General features: G+C 42.8%; 1 protein-coding gene across 4 annotated transcripts; it reads right to left on the minus strand.

Annotated features, from left to right (window-relative positions):
• Positions 1 to 27,401, minus strand: si:ch211-266o15.1 (zinc finger MYM-type protein 4). 4 transcript variants are annotated; one of them, XM_046367203.1, is made up of 27 exons: positions 26,878 to 27,401; positions 25,862 to 26,348; positions 25,622 to 25,726; positions 25,420 to 25,469; positions 25,145 to 25,309; positions 24,957 to 25,020; positions 16,870 to 17,167; positions 16,538 to 16,715; positions 16,179 to 16,391; positions 15,260 to 15,407; positions 14,318 to 14,433; positions 13,702 to 14,046; positions 13,300 to 13,450; positions 9,653 to 9,813; positions 9,202 to 9,364; positions 8,932 to 9,048; positions 8,623 to 8,814; positions 8,278 to 8,423; positions 7,882 to 8,005; positions 7,438 to 7,623; positions 6,623 to 6,717; positions 5,105 to 5,261; positions 4,816 to 4,967; positions 1,675 to 1,789; positions 1,310 to 1,552; positions 1,005 to 1,128; positions 1 to 809 (listed from the first exon to the last, which is right to left on the minus strand). In XM_046367203.1, exons 1-27 carry the CDS (start codon positions 26,911 to 26,913, stop codon positions 587 to 589), a joined length of 4,554 nt encoding a protein of 1,517 aa, XP_046223159.1. In that variant the 5' UTR covers positions 26,914 to 27,401; the 3' UTR covers positions 1 to 586. The 4 variants fall into 4 exon arrangements, with proteins under 4 accessions (XP_046223159.1, XP_046223158.1, XP_046223160.1 ...); XM_046367202.1 differs by having other exon boundaries at positions 4,816 to 4,970; positions 26,878 to 27,399; XM_046367204.1 differs by lacking the exon at positions 25,622 to 25,726 and having other exon boundaries at positions 4,816 to 4,970; positions 26,878 to 27,399.
• Between the last annotated feature and the right edge of the window lie 24 nt (positions 27,402 to 27,425).

Below are 27,425 nucleotides of genomic sequence, written 5' to 3' on the forward strand. Positions count from 1 at the left end.
TTGTATTCTCAGTCAAGTTATTTTAATCACTACAGACAACAGACAACAGACAGCAGAGCAGACAGAAATGTCCTTTGCAAAATGTTGCTTATTCAAGTCCACAACAGAGGGCTTCATACAAAAAACTAAAACAACAAAACTATGTACAACATTATGTGATCACCTCGATTTAGTTCGTAGTTTGGATGGTCAAGACTATGGAATTAGTTGTGTGGGCCCTCAGAATAAGGCAGATTGGTAGAAATTAACAACATTTTCAGCTATATTATAACAAACTAGAAAAACAAACAGAAACGAATGTAACATGAATAGTTTTAATGTTTTGTGAGCCATAATTCCATTCATCATCTAAAACTAGAATCTAAGAACAAAGATGTAATGGAAAACTAAATGAAGTGTCAGACAGTATCTTATTGTCTTTACATGATTGTGCATGTTTGCGGCATGTCCATGGCCGTGTCCGAAATGGCACCCTAACCCCTATATAGTGCACTACTTTTGACCAGAGCCCTATGGGCCCTGTTGAAACGTACTGCACTGCACTATATGGGGAATAGTGTGCCATTCCATGAGTAGGTTATTCCCACTACAAATGGTTATCGTCATCATCTGTGGAGGCTTCAGTATAGTGATTATGCAGCGGAAGCTCATCTAGGTGGACCTCCCGTACTGCCAGGATGCGTGTGAGCATGCTTTCCAGCGCAGGGCCTTCTAGTTGCTGGGCAGAATACCACAGCAGGCTAGTTGAGTGACAGGAGAGCTCAGGCTGCAAGTAGAACAGGTGTGGTCTATTCTTCACCGACTCTGAGCTGCAGGTAGAGACAATGGAAGAGGATTATAGAATTATCGAAAGGCAGCAATTCCAGAAATATTCTCAATTTTTGTTTTTCAGACTGCAAAACATTGAGACATTAAAACATTGTCAATATCACAAAGAAGTCATATAGCTCCAGTAAAATTAGAGTGGAATATAACATAAATAAAGATGTACTATGTAATCTCACCATTTGGAGAGGTAGAACTCGTAGAGTCTGACAGGGCAGCGTAGTGGGTTCTCAGTATCCTCAGGCATCTCCATGTCACCTTCCTCTTCATCCAGCCTTCTCTTGGCAGGCAAAGCTAGCAGATCTGGATATGCACACAAAAGACAAGACAACTCACAACCCACAATGCATTATGGAACTCGTGGAGGACGTTATTGCTTGTGATATGGCAATGCCTTTCTTAATTGCGCCTAATGGGATAAAGAAAGTAGAAAAAAATAGAATGTGATAGCCTTGAACACCATTGAGGTTGGAACTCAACTCACCGGGGGTGTCTGACACATCCTGACCAGGCCTAAACCTCAGGAAGGAGCTCTTGCCGTTCTTGGTGACCCTGGTACAGCGGGTGAAGTTGGTGAAGGACAGACGTCTGTGTTGGCCCATGGTCTTGAACTGGAACAGCTTGGTGCCAAAGAAGAGCAAGGTGTTGAGCAGCACGATGGGGGAGTAGGATCCCAGCTGTTTACAGTCCCACAGGTACTCCTCCTCCACACGGGAATGCAGGTAGCCTAAAGAGAAACAGTGGCGGGACAGAGGGATGTGTCATCATTGTGTATGCGTTTCAAATGGTCCAGCGATATTAAAGGGATAGGACAGGCGTAGAAGAGAAGAAGGCTGGAAACATTCTTACCGCTGGGCAGCAGGGTAGGACTCCAGTAATGTAGCATCATAGTAATCTCCATGCTGAACTTATGATAGAGCATATCAGTGAAGATGTTCTCTAGCCTTCCATTCTCAAATAGATACTGGTGAGACAAATGAGAGATGGTGAGGGAGAGAGGCATTAGGTACTGTATATTATAGTTGGCAGAGGGGCAAATACAATAGATGTCCCTGGGGCAGTAGTTACTATAGCAAAAGTGCAGATAATACTGATGTTACTAGTAGGGGTGTGAACATTTAAAACTTGGATCCCCTTAATGTTAAGAAAAATTCATAACCGAAAAATTGTGTTTTGTTATGTAGACGCAGAAAGTAAACTGCATAGTGGGTCAATTTTCTCAACAACTAAAAGCTTTGAAGCGCGAGGCTCAACTTCTCCGCTGTTTTGGTGCCCTAGCTACCAAGCTGCGAACAACCTGTGCAACACTGGGTAAAGTGTTGCATCTCGGTCATCTCAATATCCTAGCCTATTCCTGATTTACTGAAGTTGAGACATTGCAACGCAATAAATTGCCAATATATTTTTATTTACTTATTTAACTAGGCAAGTCAGTTAAGAACAAATTCTTATTTACAATGATGGCCTACTCCGGCCAAATCCGGACGGTGGGCCAAATGTGCACCGCCCTATGGGACTCCCAATCACAGCCGGATGTGATACAGCCTGGATTCGAACCAGGTACTTTAGTGACGCCTCTTGCACTGAGATGCAGTGCCTTAGACCGCTGTGCCACACAGGAGCCCCAGTTATAGGCCTCGTGCACGGCCTCTATATAGGCCTAGTGCACGGTTCTGCCTGCCTGCCTGCCTGCCTAGAGGCCGAACTGCCTATACTGTGCCCCTGCCCCCCCTCCGTCCATTGATAGATCGCTATGGAAGATGCAAGTGTTTGTGTTGTCGGAAGTATAGCAACTAATCAGTCTCCTCCGTTCCAAAAATATTGAATCTTGACACTCAGAAATTGGTGTCGAGAAATCAATTATTTTGGAGTCGACTCTCCGCCATCTTCATTAACAGTTGGAAAAATGGGAGAGAAAGGCAAGCGACAGCAGCAAATACATGTATGGCAATACTTTGAGAAGTTAAATGAGAAGGAAATGCAAATGTTTGCGAAGTGGAATTGAGCCCCAGTAAGGGCAGTGCAGGTAAGAGGTTTGCGTGGGACTAATTTCTTCATCCCACCCCCGCAGCTTTTCATACCGCATCTGCTGGTTCTGTCCCGACTACAACGCTCTACGATCAAGAACTGGTCTGACTTAACAGCTATTTTAGGAGTATGCGACACAGCTCACCTACCAGCCATGGTTCCAGACAATTTTGCGCCCTTTAGGCAATATCAAAATGCACAAAAATAACCTAAGAAATAGATTCTATTAAGCTATCGCATTACTGGGCTAAATCAGCCAATAAGCTAGCTTGAAGAGAGCCAAGTTAGAGACATGCACTTTCTATCTAAAATTTTTTTCTGCCTACCTATTAGGAGTGGGATGATTTTGGTTGGGAGATTAATATTTATTTCTAGGCAATGAAGTAAACTATAGCCTAATTATATTTAGCAAGACAGCTCCAAGACAGGATTGTGTGGAGGCACAGAACTGGGGAAAGGTATCAAAACATTTCTGCAGCATTGAAGGTCCACAAGAACACAGTGGCCTCCATCATTCTTAAATGGAAGACGTTTGGAACCATCATGAATCTACCTAGAGCTGGACGCCCGGCCAAACTGAGCAATAAGGGGAGAAGGGCCTTGGTCAGGGAAGTGACCAAGAACCTGATGGTCACTCTGACAGAGCTCCAGAGTTTGTCTGTGGAGATGGGAGAAGCTTCCTCAACCATCTCTGCAGCATTCCACCAAATCGGGTCTTTATGGTAGAGTGGCCAGACGGAAACCACTCCTCAGTAAAAAGGCACAACAGCCCGCTTGGAGTTTGCCAAAGGGCACCTAAAGGACTCTCAAAACATGAGAAACAAGATTCTCTGGTCTGATGAAACCAATAACTGCCAAGCATCATGTCTGGAGGAAACCTGGCACCATCCCTACGGTGAAGCATGATTTCCAACAGGAAATTGACCCTAAGCACACAGCCAAGATAACGTAGGAGTGGCTTTGCGACAAGTCTATGAATGTTCTTGAGGGGCCCAGCCAGAGCCCCGACTTGAACCCGATCTAACATCTCCGGAGAGACATGAAAAAAGCTGTGCAGCAACGCTTCCGATCCAAGCTGACTGAGTTGGAGAGGATTTGCAAAGAAGAATGGGAGAAACTCCCCAAATCCAGGTGTGCCAAGCTTGTAGCGTCATACCCAAGAAGACTCAAAGCTGTAATTGTGCCAAATTTGCTTCAACAAAGTACTGAGTAAAGCGTCTGCCATTTTTTCTAAAAACAGTTTTATGCAATATGGGGTATTGTGTATAGATTGATGACGAAAAAAATAAACTATTTAATCAATTTTAGAATAAGGTTGTAACGTAACAAAATGTGGGAAAAGTCAAGGGGTCTGAATACTTTCCGAATGCACTGTACAATAGGCACACTTGATCTGACACGACCAAGTAGAAGAGGAGAGGTAGGCTACTGAAGATGAAGCAGCAAATTCTGAGTGTATGAATAATGCGACAAAGATGTGCTTTCAATACAATAGGTAGGCTAGTATATACGACCGTTTACAAATAATCGGCGGGACAAAAAAATATTTTTATCCTAAAGTCGTCTGTCTGACCGACCGCGCCACAATGATCTGTCGGGACCCACAGAGTACAGGTGCAATGCCTAACCATCTGAAAAGGACTCACAGTGAAACAAAAAAAAATTGCTGGCAGCAGTGCAGCTACATTGTGAATTCACATGGAATTATATACATTTTTCTTATTGTTTTCAAGCAAAATCAAAGAGAACAAAAATTGCTGTTTAAACATTAAGAAAAATTGTCAATTTGTCATATTAGCTGCCATCACGTCACTATAACCAGTATGGCCACTGACAGACAGAAAAGGTGGTACAGTAGCAGATAACATAGTACGGAATAAGGTATAAGGATTAACTGGAAGTATCTTGGATAAAGTATTGAATAAAAATAAAATACTAGGGAGTAACGTGGAGGCTCAATACCTGCTGTATGCCCAGACAAAGGTAGAAGATGCTGTCAGCAGGGTAGGCCTGGCCGTTGGGGCGACGGACCTCACTGATGAAATGACAGAGGCCGTAACTAAGCTCAGAGGAGTTACACTGCAACACGTTCTCCTTCACAACCATAGATTTAGCTGCTGTAAGAGTGACACATGGACACAGAAAACCAGATCAGGGAACCATGGATTTAGCTGCCATAGGGAGAAAGATGGACAAATTTACATGATAAGCAAAGATCTAACAATGGTCTGTGCAGTTAGGTTGGACTCACAGGCATCTTTGGAAAATTCACAGTCAATCTGTTTGTTCCTCTGCAGGACCCAATTCTTCCAGGCTTTCACCCCGTACTTGTGATGGAGTTTTGATCTGGCAGGAGGGAGTGAAACAGTGTGCTCCACCATGTCAATAGTCCCACTTCGCTTACAACTCTGCAATACAGAAAGCGCCCACAGAAAGGGAAAGGGAAAAACAGTTGGACCAAAAACGTAGTAGGAGTAGAAACCACTTACTTTTACTGTATAACATCTTTGGTTTAATTATCTAATAATACAACCCTATTGCAGTCAAAAGTAATAATGGCGCTGATATGACAGGGGCCATATTACCTAACTAACTAGTTCTGTTACCATTATATTACTATACTGTATGACTACTTTATTACAAATGTTATATTACTTTTGCCAGCAGCAAACCACCCTGCATACCACTGCTGGCTTGCTTCTGAAGCTAAGCAGGGTTGGTCCTGGTCAGTTCCTGGATGGGAGACCAGATGCTGCTGGAATTGGTGTTGAAGGGCCAGTAGGAGGCATTCTTCCCTCTGGTCTAAAAAAAATATCCCAATGCCCCAGGACAGTGATTGGGGACACTGCCCTGTGTAGGGTGCCGTCTTTCGGATGGGACGTTAAATGGGTGTCCTGACTCTCTGAGGTCATGGCACTTATCGTAAGAGTAGGGGTGTTAACCCCGGTGTCCTGGCTAAATTATGCTAGGTAAAGCTCCGCCTTATCTCAGTTCACTGGTCACGATGGCAACACCCACCTGTAGCAGGTGTATCTCACTGATCATCCCTAAAGCCAACACCTCATTTGGCCGCCTTTCCTTCCAGTTCTCTGCTGCCTGTGACTGGAACGAATTGCTGAAGTTGGAGACTTTTATCTCCCTCACCAACTTTAAACATCTGCTATCTGAGCAGCTAACCGATCGCTGCGGGATGAGGTGTTTTTATTTATGTACTTTTCTGCTCTTTTGCACACCAGTATCTCTACCTGTACATGACCATCTGATCATTTATCACTCCAGTGTTAATCTGCTAAATTGTAATTATTCGCCTACCTCCTTATGCCTTTTGCACACAATGTATATATACTCTTTTTTTTCCTACTGTGTTATTGACTTGTTTATTATTTACTCCATGTGTAACTCTGTTGTTGTCTGTTCACACTGCTATGCTTTATCTTGGCCAGGTCGCAGTTGTAAATGAGAACTTGTTCTCAACTAGCCTAATCTGGCCCTCAAACCATCACGGTCAACTAATTGGCTGATTCATCCCCCTCCTCTCCCCTGTAACTATTCCCCAGGTCGTTGCTGCAAATGAGAATGTGTTCCAGTCAACTTACCTGGTAAAATAACGGATAAATAAAACCTCACCTAGCCCATGTGACCAGTAGACTATGTTGCACTCAAATTACACCCTATTCCCTTTATAGAACACTACTGTTAGTCAAAAACTAGTGCACTATAAAAAGGAAATAGGGTTCCATTTGGGACGTAACCTATATCATTGACATACCAGTTTACTGGGAGGGAAGACGTCTCTGGGTCTCTTTCGTCTTCTAATCTTTACAGTCAGTCTCTGCTCCTTCACTGCAGCAGGATCAAACGAATCTGAAACAGCATGGAAAACACATTTAAGTGATAATGCCGAGAAGCTGATATTTGGAGGATATATTGGTACGGGTGTTGTTAGGCCCGAAACCAAGTCGAGGGCCAGCAAACCGTGCAAATATATCCTCCAAACACTGGCTTCGAGTGCATTATCACGTTCATGCAGGTTACCAACATGCTCAAATAATAACTGACATATTTTAATTTAAAACGTTATATTTAGATTCATTTAGTCACACTAGTTCATCCTTCCCCGAGATATAGCCCCGACACACATCTAGGGTTGCTACCCAACCTGGCTGGTTGTTCGTTCTATCGGTCCGGTTATCCCTTGCTTGCTAGCTAGCCAACTACGGATAACTTCCAGTCACGTCGAACAGTGCAGCCAGAATAACAGTAAAGTAAGCGCATTTGTATTTGTTTAGAGACTTCCAAACAAAGCCTGATTGCTATTATAAACTGCTTACCAATGTAATTAGAACATTAAAAGAGAGTTGTTCTGTCAAACCCTTGGTATACGGTCTGATATACCACGGCTGTCAGCCAAATCAGTATTCAGGGCTCAAACCACCCAGTTTATAATGATACTTATACAGATGACACAGATGTGATATGTGGGAATTTGCAAGTTCATCATTGCAAATAAGAATTTGTTCTTAATTAACTGGCTTAACAGGCTAAATAATGTATGGGAACATAAATGCATGTTGACTTTCTCACCAGGGGGGTAGTCAGCCTCCAGGTCCAAAAGTTGAGGGGAGGAAGGAGCTGTGCTGTGGTGCTCTGAAGGCTTCTCTGCCCCTCTCTGGGGGTTGGATGTGGAGGTGGACTCGTCCTCTCCACCCCAGCTGTGGGGGGTGGACACGGCCTCCGACTCCAGGTCCCCACTGTAGGCGCTGCCTTGATCTGTGGATAAACACCACAGACAGACAGACATCATGTTATGTAAGCGATCAGTAAGAGCCTCCACCACAGAGAGATTTTCATTTAAAAAGTTGCTTTTCAAACACAATGCCTATCTATTAATACAGGTTCATCTCATTATGGAGGTAACATGTATTTTGCAAGAGAGACCTGTTCAAGCCGGTGTGCCAAACAACAATAAAGATACAGTAACGTTCTCATACACAATACATAGCTCAGAGTAAAAACTATTCTCTTCACCTCCATGGGAGACAGGTTTGTCTTTCTCCTCCTCCTCGGCCATGGTCTGAGATGGAACATTGTCTTTTCTGTCCTTGAGCTCTGAACGGCTTAACGAGGGAGGTATTACGATGGGCACTGGCACCTGGACAGGGGGCACAAAGAACAGAACAATATGGTTTAACCAGCCAAGTTAACAGACCATTAAAAGAATGCACCATGAAACATGGTGGGGTTCTCAGAAGTATATCAATCCAAGACATGAGGGTGTTTGTGGGGGCCTGTGAGTGTTAAGGACATCAGGGATGGGTACTTCCTGGTAATTCCCGTTGAAAAATAGAAAATAAAGTATCTACTCTGTGGCATATAAAGAGAAAGTGGACGCGGGCATGAGGAGAGGACACAGAGCAGACGTACAGGCACAGGGATACCCATGGGCACAGGAGTGTACTGGCTGTACAAGCTCATAGGCACTGGGATGAAGACTGGCACAGGAACAGGCATCACAATCACCCGCACTTTCTCCCCGTTCTCCGTGTACGTGAACCCAGTCTCTGCGAACCCTAAAACAACAATAACATCAACAACAACGAGAGAGAGGATGATGAACAGATGTCAATACTAAACCTTTAAACCCACTATGTACATGTAGTGCAAAGTATGATTTACAAATTCAGCGGCAGGGCGAGGCCAAAGAAATATAATGAACACATTATTAGAACTTCATGGACGGGGCTGGTTTGTTGTGAAAAATAAAAGTACCCGTTAATGTCATGGATTTCTCTGTGGTCTGCGTCTGAATCTGGCAGCTGGTCTGCTGGTCCAGCATGAGGGGTTTACAGATAATGGCCTTGTTCTTCATGATCCTCCGGCGGGCTGAGATCCTCATGGCTTCCGTCTGGGTGCTCGCATCGCCCAGGCTCTTGCCATGAGAGTTAGACGTCGGAAGAGCTCCTGCAAGCAAAACAAAAAACAGTCTTACCTCCAAAGCTTATATTACTAGACCTTGTCTTCACAATGTCTTAACCATGCTTGGTGTTCCACAGTGTTCTAGATGAGTTTGCTAGCTACCAGTCAAGGCAGTGGCAGCCGTAGTATGGGGCTGGTCAGCAGGAGAGGTGGCCAACGATACAACGTCAGCAATGACAGGAGCTGGCTTGGAGAAGGGGAATGGAGTTTGGGATGGACCTTTAGCAGGAGAAAGAGAAAGAAGGGCAGGGATGAGAGACATGTTGAGTAGTAGGCCTAAATCCGTCATTAAAAAGGAAATGTAGCAATACGTCAGACAACAAGGTAGTCGTTTTCAAGAGGAATTTAATTGAGTAAATAATTTAGTAGTACCCTGTGTAGCAGTGGTGCCATTGCTAGTCCAAGGGTGCTGTTGGAAGGTCTGATAGCAGTACTGAATGACACACTCCAAGGTACAGAACAGCTTCATAGCCCCAAAACACTTCAGTTGCTCTTTCATCTTCCCTTGACGTCTGCAGCACTCACACTTAGCCATCTGGGAGGGAATGACAACAAACAGGTCAGCAATTCAAAGGACTTCAACCATTTGTGGACTAAATAGACAGCTCCCAGTTATCAAACCAGGAAGTGGTTGTGAGGTAATCAAATCAAGAGAGTGAGACCAGGGCCTGAATTTAGAAAACGTTTCAGAGTAGGAGTGCTAATCTAGGATCAGGTCCCTGCTGTCCATGTAAAACTGATCCTAAATCAGCACTCCTACTCTAAGATGATTGCTACATACAACCCAGAGGTCAACATGCATAAAGATGATTTTAGCTCTGACCTCATAGAAAAGAACAGTGTAATTTGACATGCACGCCTCACTGCAGAACTCCTGCATCTTGCCACCAAAGTGGTTGTGGATCATATTGGGGCTGATGTTGGCACAGTAGGCACACATCCGCCATGGCCCCTTCATGTCGTGCTTGAAGAGCAGATTACAACCTGTTACAGTCACACAGACACACACAAAGAGATACATATGATGAGGTTAGTTGGTGTACGTGATGAGAGAAAAGGACTACGTGAAAGACGGGTTGAAAATAAATAAATCCAATGACTGAAACTTAAGTTCATATCAGAATGGATGGTCTGGGGCCCACGTTAAACTCCCCTTTCATGTAAGAAAATCATGATCATCATGATTTTAGGGAAAGAGGATAATTTTGTCCATGCATTAAAATGTGAGTTTGACCAACTCCAGTCCCCTTGCTTAGGGGGTGTGGGGTCCTCCTGGGGACAATTTTGATATACATAAAAGGACCTTCAATTCCAAAATTAATGAAAATACAAATGCTGACATCATAAAATATAATTTCCACCTCCATAAATGAACCCAAAAACATATTGGTAAAAATGATTTTATCATATTGGACAATGCATATAGCCTATGCATGGTCTATATTATCAGATGTGCTATTAGCAATATGCATTATCATCTGGAGCCCTACTGAAGCAGCATAGTGGCTATAAAATGTACATAGACAAACCCCATGCTTCAGCCGATCTGCATTTAGCCTAATTGGACACAACATCCTGATTGTTGTTAGTTCTTCTTCTTCTTCTTCTTTTATAATAAATATCTATAAATATTTACTAATTATTATTCACTCAAATGTATTACAAAGTATGTCATTGCCCTTTTAAGATAGCATTGTTCCCTTTGAGCTGTTGTGTAGTGATGGTCATTCCGAGTCTGCCGGATCATTTGGCTTCATTCACCTAAAATAACTGATTATTTGGCTCACAAATGGCTCTTCATTCAATAATAATTGGAAATTGAACTAAAACAAAGATTATTACTGACAAGATAGATACATGTACTGAATCTCTGTCCCTTAACAATGGGAGTCATTGTATTGGTGGATACATCTCATTTTTGTAATCATTTTTGAATATTCAATGTGGATTGTTGACGTCAATCGCCTGTATTCCATGGAGAGAGATGCTACGCTACTTTTACAAACAGAAAACCACATTTTCGTACCCTAGAAAAAGAAGTTGAACTATATTTAAAGACGGTTAAATGCTCTACTAACAAAAAAGCTGTTAGAATTGTAAGTATATGTATGTCCCTTAAGGTCCCTGTGTAATTGTAATGTGATATTGTACCCACTAGCTCGATTGTCCATTGTTTGTAATCTATGTATGCTTGTGTTCCCCCTCGTGTGCTTTATGTATTGATTTGTTGTTAATAAAAAAATATGCTACGCTACTAGCCTCACATCATGAATATGCATAGCCAACTCCGCAAAAGTGTTTTTCTCAAAGTTGCCGGGATGTCACATGTCCTACGTATATTAGTAGACTCGTAACAACTTACGCATTACGAAACTTGCATTTGATCAAATAATACTCACGTAGCATATAAACCATAATTTTTTTGTTGTTGACCAAATTTGACACTCCATTAAAAAACTCCTTGCTTGGTGACGGAACGTCGCCACCTGCTGGAGAGAGATATTTTCAACAGAGTTGGGACTCTTCCTCTTCTTCTCTGCCCATGAAAAACTGTAAATCTCAAATATAAAGCCTAAAACATCTCTACCATTGTCAGATCGTGAAATGTGAGTTAAAATACATTTTTATCTGACCAAATTATATGGCCTGCAACAAAAAAAGTATACAAAATTTTATCTGGACCAGAATGAGCCTCTCTCCTAACTATATTGCTCATGTTATGAGGAACTACCATCTTCAGAGAACATTTTTTATAATTTATCTGCAGATAATTGATGTCTGCAGCTCAAAAAGCTATAGTAGCTAACAGTATGAAAACCAGGGAGACAAATCGACGGCTTTCACGATTCGGTTCCAGAAGGTTCCAAAAATAACAATTTAAAAAGATGGTTGTTGCGAACGACCAATCATTATCGTTGCGCAGCTGCTCCTAAACCATGCTTGAAACTCCGGTGGTAAAACTTCATTCGTAAAACGATGCCACTCGCGCAATTGAAGTTGTAAATAAATAAAGTTAGCAATGGAAAACTGGGACCCAACTCTTTTAACAAAGGCCAACACTGCTTTAAAAATAAAGTTGCCAAAACTACTTTCAAAAGTGTTTTTCTGTGATTGCATTAAGAATTGTTGTGCACGGACTGCTTGTCAGAATACGTTTCCCCCCCCTACATCATTACATTGCAAAAATAGAAGCACTGGACAGTTGCATCCTAACCTGAGTGATAAAGTAGAGGCTTTGAAGTACTTCGTGAGCAGCTACAGTAGGCTACACACCGCTCTACCGCGGTGTTGTGCATTATAGATTATTTAATTCCCGTCATCTGAACATCGGAGTGTTAGCAACAATCATGCATGTCAGTTCAGTGCATACAGCTTAATATACAATGCATTCGGAAAGTATTCAGACCCCTTGACTCTTTCCACAGTTTGTTACGTTACAGCCTTATTCTAAAATTGAAAAAATATTTCATTCTAATATCATTCTACACAAAATACCCCATAATGACAAAGAAAAAACTAGTTTAGACATTTTTGCAAATGCATTAAAAATAAATACATTTTAGAATAAGACCGTAATGTCATAAAATGTGGAAAAAGTCAAGGGGTCTGAATACTTTCCAAATGCACCGTATGTATGTATGTGTGTGTGTGTGTGTGTGTGTGTGTGTGTGTGTGTGTGTGTGTGTGTGTGTGTGTGTGTGTGTGTGTGTGTGTGTGTGTGTGTGTGTGTGTGTGTGTGTGTGTGTGTGTGTGTGTGTGTGTGTGTGTGTATGTATGTGTGTATGTATGTATGTGTGTGTGTTTTAAGAATACATTTATCATCTGTATTATTGCCTGGCTATGTCATGTCCAAACCAGTATCCCCCCCCCTCCCCAATTAAAAAGAAGCAACATCTGCTCCAGAATCAATATGACGGAAATCTGTCACAAAGATGAAGAACTTTAAACCCCGAAGAGAGAAAAGGACTAGCTGAACGAGGGAAAGGACAAGGTGAAAAAGAGGCAAAGGACAGGGTGAAAGAGGGAAAGGACAGGGTGAAAGAGGGAAAGGACTAGCTGAACGGATGAAAGGACTAGCTGAACGAGGGAAAGGACAAGCTGAAAGAGTAAAGGACTAGCTGAACGAGGGAAAGGACAAGGTGAAAGAGGAAAAGGACTAGCTGAACGAATGAAAGGACTAGCTGAACGAGGGAAAGGACAAGGTGAAAGAGGGAAAGGACAGGGTGAAAGAGGGAAAGGACTAGCTGAACGAATGAAAGGACTAGCTGAACGAGGGAAAGGACAAGGTGAAAGAGGGAAAGGACTAGCTGAACGAATGAAAGGACTAGGTGAACGAGGGAAAGGACAAGGTGAAAGAGGGAAAGGACAGGGTGAAAGAGGGAAAGGACTAGCTGAACGAATGAAAGGACTAGCTGAACGAGAGAAAGGACAAGGTGAAAGCGAGGGAGAGAAAGGGGATTCGGTACTCACTCTCGCTGCAGAAGGGCCGATCGATGAAGTCATATTTTATGACTTCTTTGACAAACTTCTCCAGTTTGCAGTATTCACACCTCACTATGACATTACGCTGTTTCTTAAACTCAACACAGCAAGGTTTGGAACAGAACTGCATGGTGCGACCCTGAAGGAACACAACACAAGAGCCCAGGAGGACACAGAGCATTAGACAGATACAACTACAACCACCATCACAAGAGCATTAGACAAAACTACAACCCCCATCACAAGAGCATTAAAAAAAAATCCCCATCACAAAACTAAAGTTAAATAAAGGTTAAACTAAAAATGTATAAAAACCCCCACAAATTTGACAATCGCCATGACACATCAGAAATTAACAACGAGGTTCAGGAACGAGAGGGGGGTACCTACATTGTACTCGTAGAGCTCCGGTTTCCAGCGGAACTGCTGAGGGCACTGATGGCAGGAGAGTTTCACATGCCCCTTGGGGGTGGAGGTAGAGGAGGAGGGGGGGGGCATGGGCAGCCCTGGTTGATGCTGCCCTGCTCCATAGGCCCTAGCCATGTCTGGGGCGGCTCCATAGGGTAGAGGTGGAGCAGAGGTCTGGGCTGGAGCGTATGGGTGGCCAGTAGTGGGGACCCAGGACGGGGGATAAGGACGGAAGTAGCCCTGGGGTGGTGCTGGAGGGGGAGGACCAGTGGACGAGGAGCCGTTCATCTGGCCCTGCTGGGGGGGAGGCTGGCTGCCTTCGGCCTCCTATCAGATTACATCGTAGGAGAGCACATTAAAAGAGCCATATTATGTATTCTGTAAAATCCGTATTCTAAAGGCTGATTAGCATCTTATTTTTATGTATGGTTCTGCATAATGTATAATTATGTAAAATATACCTAAATGAATGCTAGAAAATACATTAAATCCCTCTAAAAATCTACCTAACAGAGACCGAATAGTCTTTAATATACACACACAGAAAGCACAGATCATATGTATCAATCCATTTAACCAATAAATCAATGAGCAGCACCCGGAAGGTCTTGACACAGGTGTAGGAGCAGAAGTTGCGGATGGTGCCGTCCACCATGGCCAGGTGGTACTGAGAGACAGCCTTCACTTTGCAGTAGGTACATGGGAATGCCGTTCCTGTGTGTGACAACAGGGGGACGGTTATTATAGAATGGAAACTTTTTACATACTAGTCAGCAAGGTCACAGATGATCAAGCCTACCGTAAGCCATCTGTAAAACAGTCCAGTAATAAACTGTAGATATCTTTTTTTTAAAAAAATCGGTCTCCATAATAATAAAATTCTCAGTACAATCATGTATACTGAACAAAAATCTAAAGCAACATGCAACAATTTAAATGATTTTGCGGAGTTACAGTTTATATAAGGAAATCAGTCAATTGAAATAAATTCATTAGGCCCTAATCTATGAATTTCACATGACTGGGCAGGGGCGCAGGCACAGCCAATCAGAATGAGTTTTTCCCCACAAAAAGGCTTTATTACAGACAGAAATACTCCTCCGCACCAGATCCCACAGGTGAAGAAGGTCCTGGGCTGGAGTGGTTACACGTGGTCTGCGCTTGTGAGGCAGGTTGCACGTTTTGCCTAATTCTCTAAAATAAGGTTGGAGGCGGCTTATGGTCGAGAAATTACTTGTTAATACCACTGCAAATACATTTCAATACCAATTTCATGGTGAAATATTGGTTGAAAAGCTAAATTGTTTCCTGGCTTGCGGGGGAAATCTGCTGACCGAGCCTAGTCCAGAAGCCATTGCAGAGTTTTTCAACTCTCTGACAAAATATTATTAGACTAAATGGAAATGCCGACGCATCCCAGAAAAAAATTCTAGCAGTCAGAAACAGATTTCAGACCTTTCAGACAACATAAGGCCTAAAATATTGATAAATAAAATACATTTGCAGACTTCCGCTTATACCATGGTAAAGTCAATGCTACCTGACAGTTCGTTCTGAGGCCAGCTTTTATTGACACAGATGGAGTTGCAGAAGAGTTCCACCTTGCCCTCCGAGTCGGTGCTCTCCAACATGTCAGACATGAGCCTCAGGTCACGGCAGCGTCCGCACGGCATCACCTTGGTGGTTGTCTGTCATACAGAAACAATTGGAAAGAGTGGGTAAAACTAGGAGAGATTTGATGGCCAAGATGAGACGGGGACTCAGTGAGATAAATGCGCATAATAGCAATCATTTATTCACAGAGAAACATTGACAGGAACGAGCCTCAGAGGGGAGGCCCATCCTCCGACTACCTGATAGAACAGCGGTTCCCAAACTTTTTCACTCTGGGCCCCCCTTCCAACATTAGGGAACACCCCCCCCCCCCCGCACTGTTCATGACAAACTGTTCAACCCCTCTTGTTGGTTGAGATCATTTTGGGTTAAAGCTTATTTCCTGCAATTCTACATATTTTGTCATGGGTTGCAAAGCAAATTTAGCAGTTTTAAATAATTTATTGCAATTGTAAACATTTTGCCACGTCTAATGTGTATTCATGTGCTATTTGAGTGACAAAAAAAGTTACAATAATATATATGGGCTAAAAAAGAGTAAATAAAAAAACATTAGCTGACATGGGCTAGTTGTAAACAGCACTCTAAGGTATTCAATGACTAATATGACAAGAGGAACTGATAATGCAGTACCTAATGTGTGTTCCACTATTACAACTTTCAACAGTAAGTTTAAAGCCGAACCGAGTTCCTATTTTTGGGAACTCAGCCGAAGCCGGTGCCCCACAGTTTAGGAACCACTGTGATAGAAGACCATATGACCAAGGCTAGACAGTTTTTTCAAAAGCGGAGTACGGTTTCTATGGAGGACCGTCTGTGTGTACTACTTGACTGTACGTGCTTACCTGCTTATAAGTGCTAATGCAGGTAGGACTACAGAACTTCATGGTGACGCCCTCTACTCGAAGTCTCCGGCAGTTCCTGTCAGCACTGGCGCAGTACTCGCCACAGCTCTCACAGACGTTTATGACCAGGTTGTGGGAGGAGCGGAAGAGCATGAAGCACTCATCACTGCACAGTTTGTGCAAGGAGCCCTGGTGAGTCACCTCGTGCTGAATCTGAGAGAGAGAGGTGGATGGAGAATGATCAAATCAGGCAAAATTATCAAGTCAAATAAAACATTTCCTCACGTAACCTCATCTGCGATTGAGTTAGAACTAGAAGTGAACTAGTCGAACCAGTGGTTGTCTGTCATGTCCCTTACCGTGTTACTTTTCTTGCACATACTGCACCTCAGGGTGGCAGGCTCTTGGACAGAAGGCTTGGAGAGAGGCCCTGGTTTCCTCCTGCGGTTGAACACGGAGAGGCAGAACTGGCTACAGAAATCCTTCAGGTTATTGTCTGTAATGACACTGATCACATCTTTGGGGTCCTCGATCTCCCTGAAGATATGAGTTATACAGAATAAATAAATAGTTAGAAACAGCAATAAAGTTAAGAATTATACAGTAATGGGGAAGACAAAAAAATAAAATGTTATTTGGAGCACCACCACAGTTCAGCTGGGACTTGGATGACAGTGGCTGAGTGACTCACTTGAGGCACTGGTAACAGGTTCTCAGTTTGATGGCAGGCAGGGTGAACCCAGTGAGGCAGACGGTGGAGCAGAAGAGCTGGGTGGATCCTTTCCGTTGGAAGGCAGTCTGACCGCGCAGCAGGATCTTAGAGCAGCCTGAGCAGGACACACGCACTGCGTTGGCTGGGTTGGAGCTGCTGGGGGCCTGGGGTTGGGGCACTGGAGCCAGGCTCCTGAGGGTCATTGTTGGCCCCTGTGGAACTACACTTCTTCCTGGTCCAAATATGGAGGTGGTGTTCTGTGAGGCTGCCATAGAGCCTGAAGGAGACAGGGCAGAATCAAGCACCTATTTATTTTATTGTGAATATATACAATACTAGTCAAAATTTTGGACACACCTACTCATTCCAGGGTTTTTCTATATTTTACTATTTTCTACATTAAAAGTGTAAGTGTTAAACAAATCAAAATGTATTTTATATTTCAGATTCTTCAAAGTAGCCACCCTTTGCCTTGATGACAGCTTTGAACACAATGTAGAAAATAGAAAAAATAATGAAAAACCCTTGAATGAGTAGGTGTGTCCAAACATTTAACTGGTACTGTATGTAAGAGATTAAACAACATGACACAAATTGTCACACCCTGACCATAGTTTGCTTTGTATGTTTCTATGTTTTGGTTGGTCAGGGTGTGATCTGAGTGGGCATTCTATGTTGGATGTCTTGTTTGTCCATTTCTATGTCTGGCCTGATATGGTTCTCAATCAGAGGCAGGTGTTAGTCATTGTCTCTGATTGGGAACCATATTTAGGTAGCCTGGGTTTCACTGTGTGTTTGTGGGTGATTGTTCCTGTCTTTGTACCAGATGGGACTGTTTTAGGTTCTCACGTTTTTGTTAGTTATCTCATGTGTAGTTTCTTTATAAATTAAAGAACATGAATAACCACCACGCTGCATTTTAGTCCACCTCTACTTCACCACAGGAAAACCCTTACACAAGTACTGTATCTCCACATCAAATTGAGGAATGTAAATGCCTGCTTATTGGAACCATCTGTAAATATTGGTAAAAATATATATAAAAGTTTCTACCATAACCAGAGAGTATAAGATTCACCGCCTTCTAACGCTTTGTTTCAACATTTATGATCTTTCCCTCATTGAACAATATACCCAAATATTTGAACGTAGAAACCCTACCAATAGGATGTCCATACAATAAGTTAATTATCAGCAACTTTCTTCTTTGAGAAGAACATACAGCAAATACTTCTGCACTGATCATTTGAATCCCCAGTCAATCAACCATCTTTAAACAGCCAACTGAACAAAAATAAAACACAACATGCAACAATTTCAAAAATGTTACTGAGTTATAGCTTATAGTTATAGCTAAGGAAATGAGTCAATTGAAATAAATTCATTAGGTCCTAAACTATGGATTTCACATGACTGGGAATACAGCTATACATTGGTTTGTCACAGATACCTTAAAAAAATGGAACTGGAACATGCTGTCGCACACATCGATCAACACGGTCAATGGGTGACGTGTGGGGAGTATGCAGGCCATGGAAGAACTGGGACATTTTCAGTTTCCAGGCATTGTGTACAGATTGTGCGACATGGGGCTGTGCATTATCTTGCTGAAACATGAGGTGATGGCGGCAGATGAATGGTACGACTATAGGCCTCAGGATCTTGTCATCCGTGAAGATCACACTTTCCTGAGATGGTTTGTGCAGAAATGATTGTTGTGCAAACCCAGTTTCATCAGCGGTCACGGTGGCTGGATTCAGACGATCCCAAAAAAGCCAGATGTGGAGATCCTGGACTGGCGTGGTTGCACGTGGTCTGCAGTTGTGAGGCCAGTTGGAACATACTGCCAAATTCTCTAAAACGACGCTGGAGGTGGCTTATGGTAAATAAATTAACATTAAATTAGCTGGCAACAGCTCTGGAGAGCATTCCTGCAGTCAGCATGCCAACTGCACGCTCCCTCAAAACTTGAGACATCAGTGGCGTTGTGTGACAAAACTGCACATGTTAGTGGCCTTTTATTGTCCCCAGCATAAGGTGCACCTGTGTTATGATGCTGTGTAATCAGATTCTTGATATGCCACACCTGTAAGGTGGATGGATTATCTTGGCAAAGGATAAATGCTCACCAACACAGACATAATTTTTGTTTAGTATAGCTTGTTGAATCAATTTGATCACGAGACATACCTTCCCCTCTTCGACATAGCTTCATTGTCAGCATATAGGGAAGCCCCAATGCTCCAACCACATTCGTAAACACATTGTTAATCATAATGTTGAACAGAATAGGACTGACAGAAATGCCTTGAGGAATACAATTATCAACTCCATAATCAGATAAATTGGATCCTATTTTAACTGGAAAAGAACGGCTAAATAAGAAGACCAGAACCCATTTATATAACCCCCCCCCCACCAATACCCTGTCTTTCCATGTTAATCAGAAGGCCTTTTCTCCACATAGTGTTGTATGCCTTTTCAATGTCAAAAAGACAGTAGCCATGACTTATTTGATGACCAGAGTTTGTTCCCACTTCATTGATCACCTTTACTAATGCCTCCAAGGTAGATCTACCTTTATGGAATCCACTTTGACATTTGTGTTCAAAGAAATAAGACAGTCTGTTGAAAATATTTTTCATCAGTTTAGGTTAAAGGTCAGTGCTATTGGTCTCTAATAAGGTAAACGGCACGTTTCCATCCAGGAGGTATAACCCCTTCACTCCAGATCTTATTAAATAATCCCAGGAGAATCTTTATGACCCCATCAGGAAGATGCTTAAACACTGCATAACACAATTTATTATGACTGGGGCGGTCCATCCACAGCCTATTAGGGCTAATCGCATCCCATGCAATGTAATCAGCATCCAAAGAGTCAACAACATCCCTCTTCTTATAGACATTAATATGAGCGTTAAAATCTCACGACTGTGTTCAAAGTAACTCCACTATGTAGTCGTGGGCAAAACATTTTGAGAATGACACAAATATGAATTTCCACAAAGTGTGCTGCTTCAGTGTGTTTAGATATTTTTGTCAGATGTTACTATGGAATACTGAAGTATAATTACAAGCGTTTCATAAGCATCAAAGGCTTTTATTGACAGTTACATGAAGTTGATGCAAAGAGTCAATATTTGCAGTGTTGACCCTTCTTTTTCAAGACCTCTGCAATCCACCCTGGCATGCTGTCAATTAACTTCTGGGCCACATCATGACTGATGGCAGCCCATTCTTGCATCATCAATGCTTTGAGTTTGTCAGCATTTGTGGGTTTTTGTTTGTCCCACCCGCTGCTTGAGGATTGACCACAAGTTCTCAATGGCATTAAGGTCTGGGGAGTTTCCTGGCCATGGACCCAAAATATCAATGTTTTGTTCCCCAAGCCACTTAGTTAGGTGCTCCATCATGCTGGAACAGGCATTGTTCGTCACCAAAATGTTCCTGGATGTTTGGGAGAAGTTGCTCCGGGAGGATGTGTCGGTACCGTTCTTTATTCATGGCTGTGTTCTTAGGCAAAACTGTAAGTGAGCCCAGTCCCTTGGCTGAGAAGCAACCCCACACATGAATGGTCTCAGGATACTTTACTGTTGGCATGACACAGGACTGATGGTAGCGCTCACCTTGTCTTGACACCAGGCCATCCTCCAAAAGTCTTTGCCTCACTGTGCGTGCAGATGCACTCACACCTGCCTGCTGCCATTCCTGAGCAAGCTCTGTACTGGTGGTGCCCTGATCCCGCAGCTGAATCAACTTTAGGAGACGGTCCTGGCGCTTGCTGGACTTTCTTGGGTGCCCTGAAGCCTTCTTCACAACAATTGAACCGCTCTCCTTGAAGTTCTTGATGATCTGATAAATGGTTGATTTAGGCACAATCTTACTGGCAGCAATATCCTTGCCTGTGAAGCCCTTTTTATGCAAAGCAATGATGACGGCACGTGTTTCCTTGCAGGTAACCATGGTTGACAGAGGAAGAACAATGATTCCAAGCACCACCCTCCCTTTGAAGCTTTCAGTCTGTTATTCAATCAGCATGACAGAGTAATCTCCAGCCTTGTCCTCTTCAACACTCTCATCCGTGTCAACGAGAGAATCACTGACATGATGTCAGCTGGTCCTTTTGTGGCAGGGCTGAAATGCAGTGGAAATATTTTTTGGGGGGGATTCAGTTCATTTGCATGGCAAAGATGGACTTTGCAATTAATTGCAATTCATCTGACCACTCTTCATAACATTCTGGAGTATATGCAAATTGCCATCATACAACCTGAGTCAGCAGACCTTGTGAAAATTCATATTTGTGTCATTCTCAAAACTTTTGGCCACGACTGTACATTAGCAAATGTCTTCCCCAACAGGTTAGCCTTTTCTTCATCTGATACAGAGATTATCACCATCAACCAAAACTGAAATTCGAGTACTTTTGCTTCTTCCAGTCATCTTCTTCAACATGGACTAAACATCTTCCAGCTCCGTACCCCTGCCTATTGTAGAACTTACCCGTCTCCATGCATTTCTCTTGGAAGACTTAACGACCCTATACACCAAAGCTCTCTTCTTTGGAAATTAACCAGATTTTCAGGAGTCAAAATCTTACGTAATACTCTGTAGGCCCTATTTCGTTCCTCAAATAGCCGCAGAGCACTCTTCAGTCCACAAAGGAACCACCCTTCTTTCCTTACCCACTTCACTCACTGGTATATGTAAGTTCGCTGCATTCAAAATAAGAGATTGCCTCTAGGCAGCATCAACAGGTCTCTCTAGAGACAACTCTGCAACAGAGTTTAAACAATGTTCTCCAAACGTTTCCCAGTCTGCTTTAGGAAAGCCCCATATTCTGAATGGTGCCTTATCTGGAATAGTGACATCACAATTCATGGTACATCAAACTGGGAAATGGCCACTCCCAACAGTAGAATCATCCATTACACTCACACATTGCTGCAATAGAGTTAGAATCCAGTGTGAGGTCCAGGCAGGATGTAACCCCTCTGACAACATCTATTCTTGTACCACATCCATCGTTAAGACATACTAATGCTCTTACTATCCTCATATCTTCGACAATCACACAATTAACATCTGTATGTGTGCTTCCACAAACTAATGTGTATTAAAGTCACCACATCATATCTCTCTAGAACCCAAGCATCCTGATAATTCATCAAGCATCGCTACTGATAGTTGTCAACAAGGACTATAGAAATTGAAACGCTTAATATGACTACCTGTACTGTAGACTTCCACAATCACCCATTCATATTCAGGTGGAACAGATACTGTATATTACAATACGCAAGACCAGTTGTTCTATCAAGATCTGATTGAACAATAACCAGGAATAATAAAATAAAGATGTGGTCTAAGCCACGTCTCTGGAAGACATATCACATCAGGTTTAATCTCTAAATCAATTAGTAATAAAGCTTCTAGCATTCCATTGAAGGAAGATGATAAAACACATAATACAACAATTTATTCTGTTCCTGATCATTACATTTACATTTAAGTCATCTGATGTATCAAGGGTACTGAAAATTCAGTGATGTTCAGTATTTCTTGGAATGCCTTCACTACTTTCATTATTTGTGCAGTTTTTCACATGGTCGATATTGATTGCTCTACACAAGCTATGAAGTCTATACGATTTACAACCATGGATTTCTCTGTTACCATGTATTTATGCTCGCGTGTCACATTGACACTAGTCCGAGGTGCCATGGACCCCTTCGGTGCTATGGGCATCCTAGAAGCAGCCACCACTGACTGCTAATGTACTGGAAGCAGAGGGTTTAGATCAAAAGGCTTGTTCATTTTCCAAACAGCCTCCACAAGGGATACATTATTCGTTACTTGGTACCTCTGCACTTCCATGGCTTGTATTGTACTTCACATCACCAGTATGCTGCACTACGCGCTCACAGTTGCATCATTTAATTTAGTATCAGATCTAAATTTCCGTACACTTCATCCCCACCACACCTTGCACATCTAATATAACCTTTGTACACATTGGCAATATGCTCTGTCATTTGGCATAAAAGCACTGAAGTGGAGCTGGCACATATTCTCCGACACGGTAACTTAGCATTCCTAGCACCGGCTCCGACGCTCGTCGTGGCAAGGCTTGCAGACTATTACGGACTACAAAGGGAAGCACAGCCACGAGCAGCCCAGTGACACGAACCTACCAGACATAAATAACTTCTATGCTTGCATCGAGGGAAGCTGTTCCGGACGACTGTGTGATCACGCTCTCTGTAGCCGATGTGAGTAAGACCTTTAAACAGGTCAACATTCACAAGGCCGCAGGCCAGATGGATTTTATTTAAAAAATATATATTTAACCTTTATTTAACCAGAAAGGGCTTAGTACATCACTTGGGCCAAGCTTCCTGCCCTCCAGGACCTCTATACCAGGCAGTGTCAGAGGAAGGCCCAAAAAACTGTAAAAGCCTCCAGCCATCCTTGTCATACTGTTATCTCTGCTACCGCACGGCAAGCAGTAGCAGCTCCTACCCCCAAGCCATAAGACTCCTGAACAGCTAATCAAATGGCTACCCAGACCCCATTTTTACACTACTCTCAGTTTATTATCCATGCATAGTCACTTTACCTCTACCTACATGTACATACTACCTCGACTAACCGGTGCCACCGCACATTGACTCTGTACCGGTACCCCCTGTATATAGCCTCGCTACTTAATTGTTATTTTTACTTCAGTTTATTTGAGTAAATACTTTAAAACTTGTTTCTTAAAACTGCATTAAGGGCTTGTAAGTAAGCATTTCACTGTAAGGTCTCTATACCTGTTGTATTCGGCGCATGTGACAAATAACATTTTATTCGATTTTTTTAAATTGGATTTGTACTCCGATAGGCAATATCCCTTCAAAGTTTAACAGTACCATTGTGGGATAACCTCGACTGCCACTTTTCGCTCAACATCCTTTTTGCTTCAGTTACTTTCCCACCTTTCAAGAAAGTCATAACTTCTTCTATGGTTACTGTTAGTGGTATCCCAGCAGTTACCCCCATTTGGCCTTAGCACTGGGATATAGCATTTCACCCGATCCTCATTAAAGGTCAGAATTTTCTCCTGTATCATTTTGCCATTTGCATAAATCAATAATTTGCCAAATACCAAAGCTTTGGCGTCCTTAAACACCCCTATCATTCTCTGAATGTTTTAGTTTGATGGTTCAGGGAAAAAACATTTTGTAGCGCTCTTCTACAGTATAGTGTCCTGTTCTAGAGCCTTTCAACACCACTCAATTCCCCAGCAGTATTCAGACCTCCATCATGATCCCTTCTGTTTCTCTTTTCCTACTTACAACAGCTGTAAAAGGTTGATCCCATCATTATCACAACCAAAATCAATTTCACTACTGCTAACTACATGAAGCACCTGCAATACTGACCACAGTCACAGCACAGTCATGCTAGACCACAAAAATAAAGAAAACGTCTTCTGTTTGTACCATCTTATTACACAAAATCAAACGCAAGTAGACCTTGTTCAAGGAAGTTATAACTTCTTCTATGGCTACTGTTAGTGGTATCCCAGCAGTTACCCCCCCAGCAGGTTCTTGCATCTCAGCCAAGGAATTATGTAGCTCTGTCAGAGTGTTCATTCAATTATTGGTCTTTCTTGCCCAGTTTGGTCAGACAGCCAGCTCTTAGCAGAGTCTGGGGGGTTCGACATTATTTCAAATTCCAAATTATGGAGACCACTGTGCTCTTGGAAACGTTCAACACTCAAAATTGTTTTAAACCCTTCCCCAGACATATACCTCACCACAATTCTCTCTCTGAGATCAACAGACAGTTCCTTGGACTTCATGGTATAGTTTCTGCTCTGACAACTGTGGGACCTTATATGGACAGGTGTGTTTCTTTCTAAATCATGTCCAAACAATTGAATTGGCCACAGGTGGACTTCAAGTCGTAGTGACATCTCAAGGATGGTCGAAGGAAATTGGATGCACATGAGCTCAATTTAGAGAGTAATAGCATAAATACTTTCTAAAGGCACTGTAATATGCTGATTCTCTCACCAGTGGGAGAGCCATAGGAGTTTCCTCCTCCAACGGAAAAGACAGAACTGATTCTCAGCTCCTCCTGTAACATACAACACAGAGCAGTCTGTATAATAATAATAAAACCACAGTATCACAGAACCATCAAATCAAGTGTGTGCTGGGGGAAGATTGATTGAAGACAGGGCATGGGAGCTTTGGCTGACCTCAGGAGTTGTGTTGTCCAGCTCCTCCTTGATATTCCGTGTTGAGGGTAGAAGGGCACAGTCATATCCTTCATCTATGGGCTCATCCTTGATGTTCATGAGGGGAGAGATGGGGGGGTCTTCTCTGTCCCCCATCACTGGGTTCTGGAAAACATTCTCTGACCTCTGGAGGTCAGGTAAAAGGGACGAAATGGATAAATGAAGGAGACAAAAAACATGTAATGTTCATAAAAGCATTTACACTACCTGTATACTTAAGTCATACAGTAACAGACCTCTTGACGGCTGGATCCCCCAGCCGTAGACCGATTCAGACTTCCTTCATCTGACAGAAATGGAGAAAAAGCAATTTAATGGAATCATCATCACAGCTCTAATAGTGTGCATAGCATGTGCATGAAGTGGAAAAACTATCAAATTAATGGTTTTTATTAAAATGAGTTATAACTAGCAAGACAAGGTTGCTTGCAGTCTTACCCAAGCTGTTCTCTGGTAAAGGGGACAGAGAGTGGTTAGTTGAAAGATGACTTTCTCCTTGTATGGTTAGTCTGTACTCAGCAGTTTGACTAGCCTCCTCAGAAGCTGTCAAAAGAATGACTGTTGTTAATCATTGCACAAGACTAGTAAGAAATGTAAAAGTTATGTTGAGAAGTAAGAAATGCTTGAGGAGGTACATCACAGGACAACTCAGGTTAGACATCATGGTTTCATTCTCACTTGTTCTAACTTTGGAAAGTGAAACTGCATCAAGGAATCTGTCAGTCGCATTTTGATCATCATCCTGAGTCTCTGCATGTTGTGTGTCAGGTCGTCCAGCTGACTCTCTGTCAGACTCCACATCACCCAGTGCCATCTTGGGCAGGGCTATGTTCCACTCCTCCTCCTCCTCCTCCTCATCTACCCCAAACACAGGAACCCCATCCAGCTCGTCTTCTTGCTCGACCACCCCCAGACCAGCCAGAGAGAAGGTGGCACTGGTAGGGTGAGAGATGTGAGGAAATACATGCCCCTCATCATCACTGCTAAAATCATGGTCGATGTCAGGCCGTCCGACTAGTTCTGGTGCATCAAAGACTGGTCCGGTTGTGATGCTGCTCCAGAGAGATCTGGTTGAGAGGGGAGTGTGCTGCCTCTGGGACTCACCAGCCATGGGGGCTGAGAGCTTCACCGCCTCATCAAAAGCCTTGGACAGCCGGAGTTCATGCTGTGGGGAGGGAGACAACCAGTTTAAGTTACCACTTTGTTCCTATAGTATTAATAGTGCAGCATATTGAGGGGGAATGTTCTGACTGGGGTTTGAACCAGAAACCATATTGCATACAGAACAAGCACACTACTGCCTGTGCCATGAGGGACCATACCTCTGAACAGTTACTGTAGTAGGTACACAGCCGTAGTGGCCCTTGCTTGCAACAGCGACCCTGATCTGCGGTTATGGACTGTCTGTCATACAGTTTCGGACCTCTTGACATAGACCGTTGTACACTTACACAGTAATACAATCTCATAACGTACTTTTGACAGAACTGTGGGCCCATCTTTGATACGAGGGTTGATTGTTCTACGAGCACTGCTACGTTAGCTAGCTAAATAGTTAGCTAGCTAACGTTAGCTCGACTGTAACGTTTAGCTAGCTACTAATGCAGTTGAAGAGGGACATGATGCTGGCTGTAACACGGCTGAACAGACACATATGGCTAACTAGTTAATAAGATATGTTTACATATTTTCACCTGAGATTTTTGTTTAGCCTCCTCTGACTCCGCCATGTTTTTGTTGCGCGCTGTTCTTCTCAGGGGAGTTTCCTTTGGCTTTGCCGCTAGCTAGCTAAGATGCACTGTTTTACAATGTTATTGTTAGAGGCAGTGCAAAAGCGACTTCACACTGTGCACGAGGTAGATTATTATTTGCAGGATGTGTCTGAAAGCATTTTCATGGAGGGGGCATTCTAAAATGTGTTATTGACTGCTAGCTAGCTTTTCAATGGGAAGTTGCATGCACATCGAACTCTCCCTTTCTGCTGGTATGGCTGTACCGTAAAGCGCCATAGCTTTGCGCATACTCTGTTTATGGTCTGGTAATTTGATTCAGTAACGCAATACATTCAAATTGAACCAATCAGTAGATAAACATGGTACATATGATCTGAATTCGTACTCCATTCTATGGCTAGATAGCCAATCTGGACACTTTATTTAGTTTTCCAAGCTAAAATCCCGCATATTTGAATTAGTCCAGTACCCTACTAGATAGTTTAGCATTGACGTTGCAGGTCGAAATT

Source organism: Oncorhynchus gorbuscha, linkage group LG10 (genome assembly GCF_021184085.1).
Source record: "Oncorhynchus gorbuscha isolate QuinsamMale2020 ecotype Even-year linkage group LG10, OgorEven_v1.0, whole genome shotgun sequence".
In the NCBI taxonomy this organism is placed as follows: Eukaryota; Metazoa; Chordata; class Actinopteri; order Salmoniformes; family Salmonidae; genus Oncorhynchus; species Oncorhynchus gorbuscha.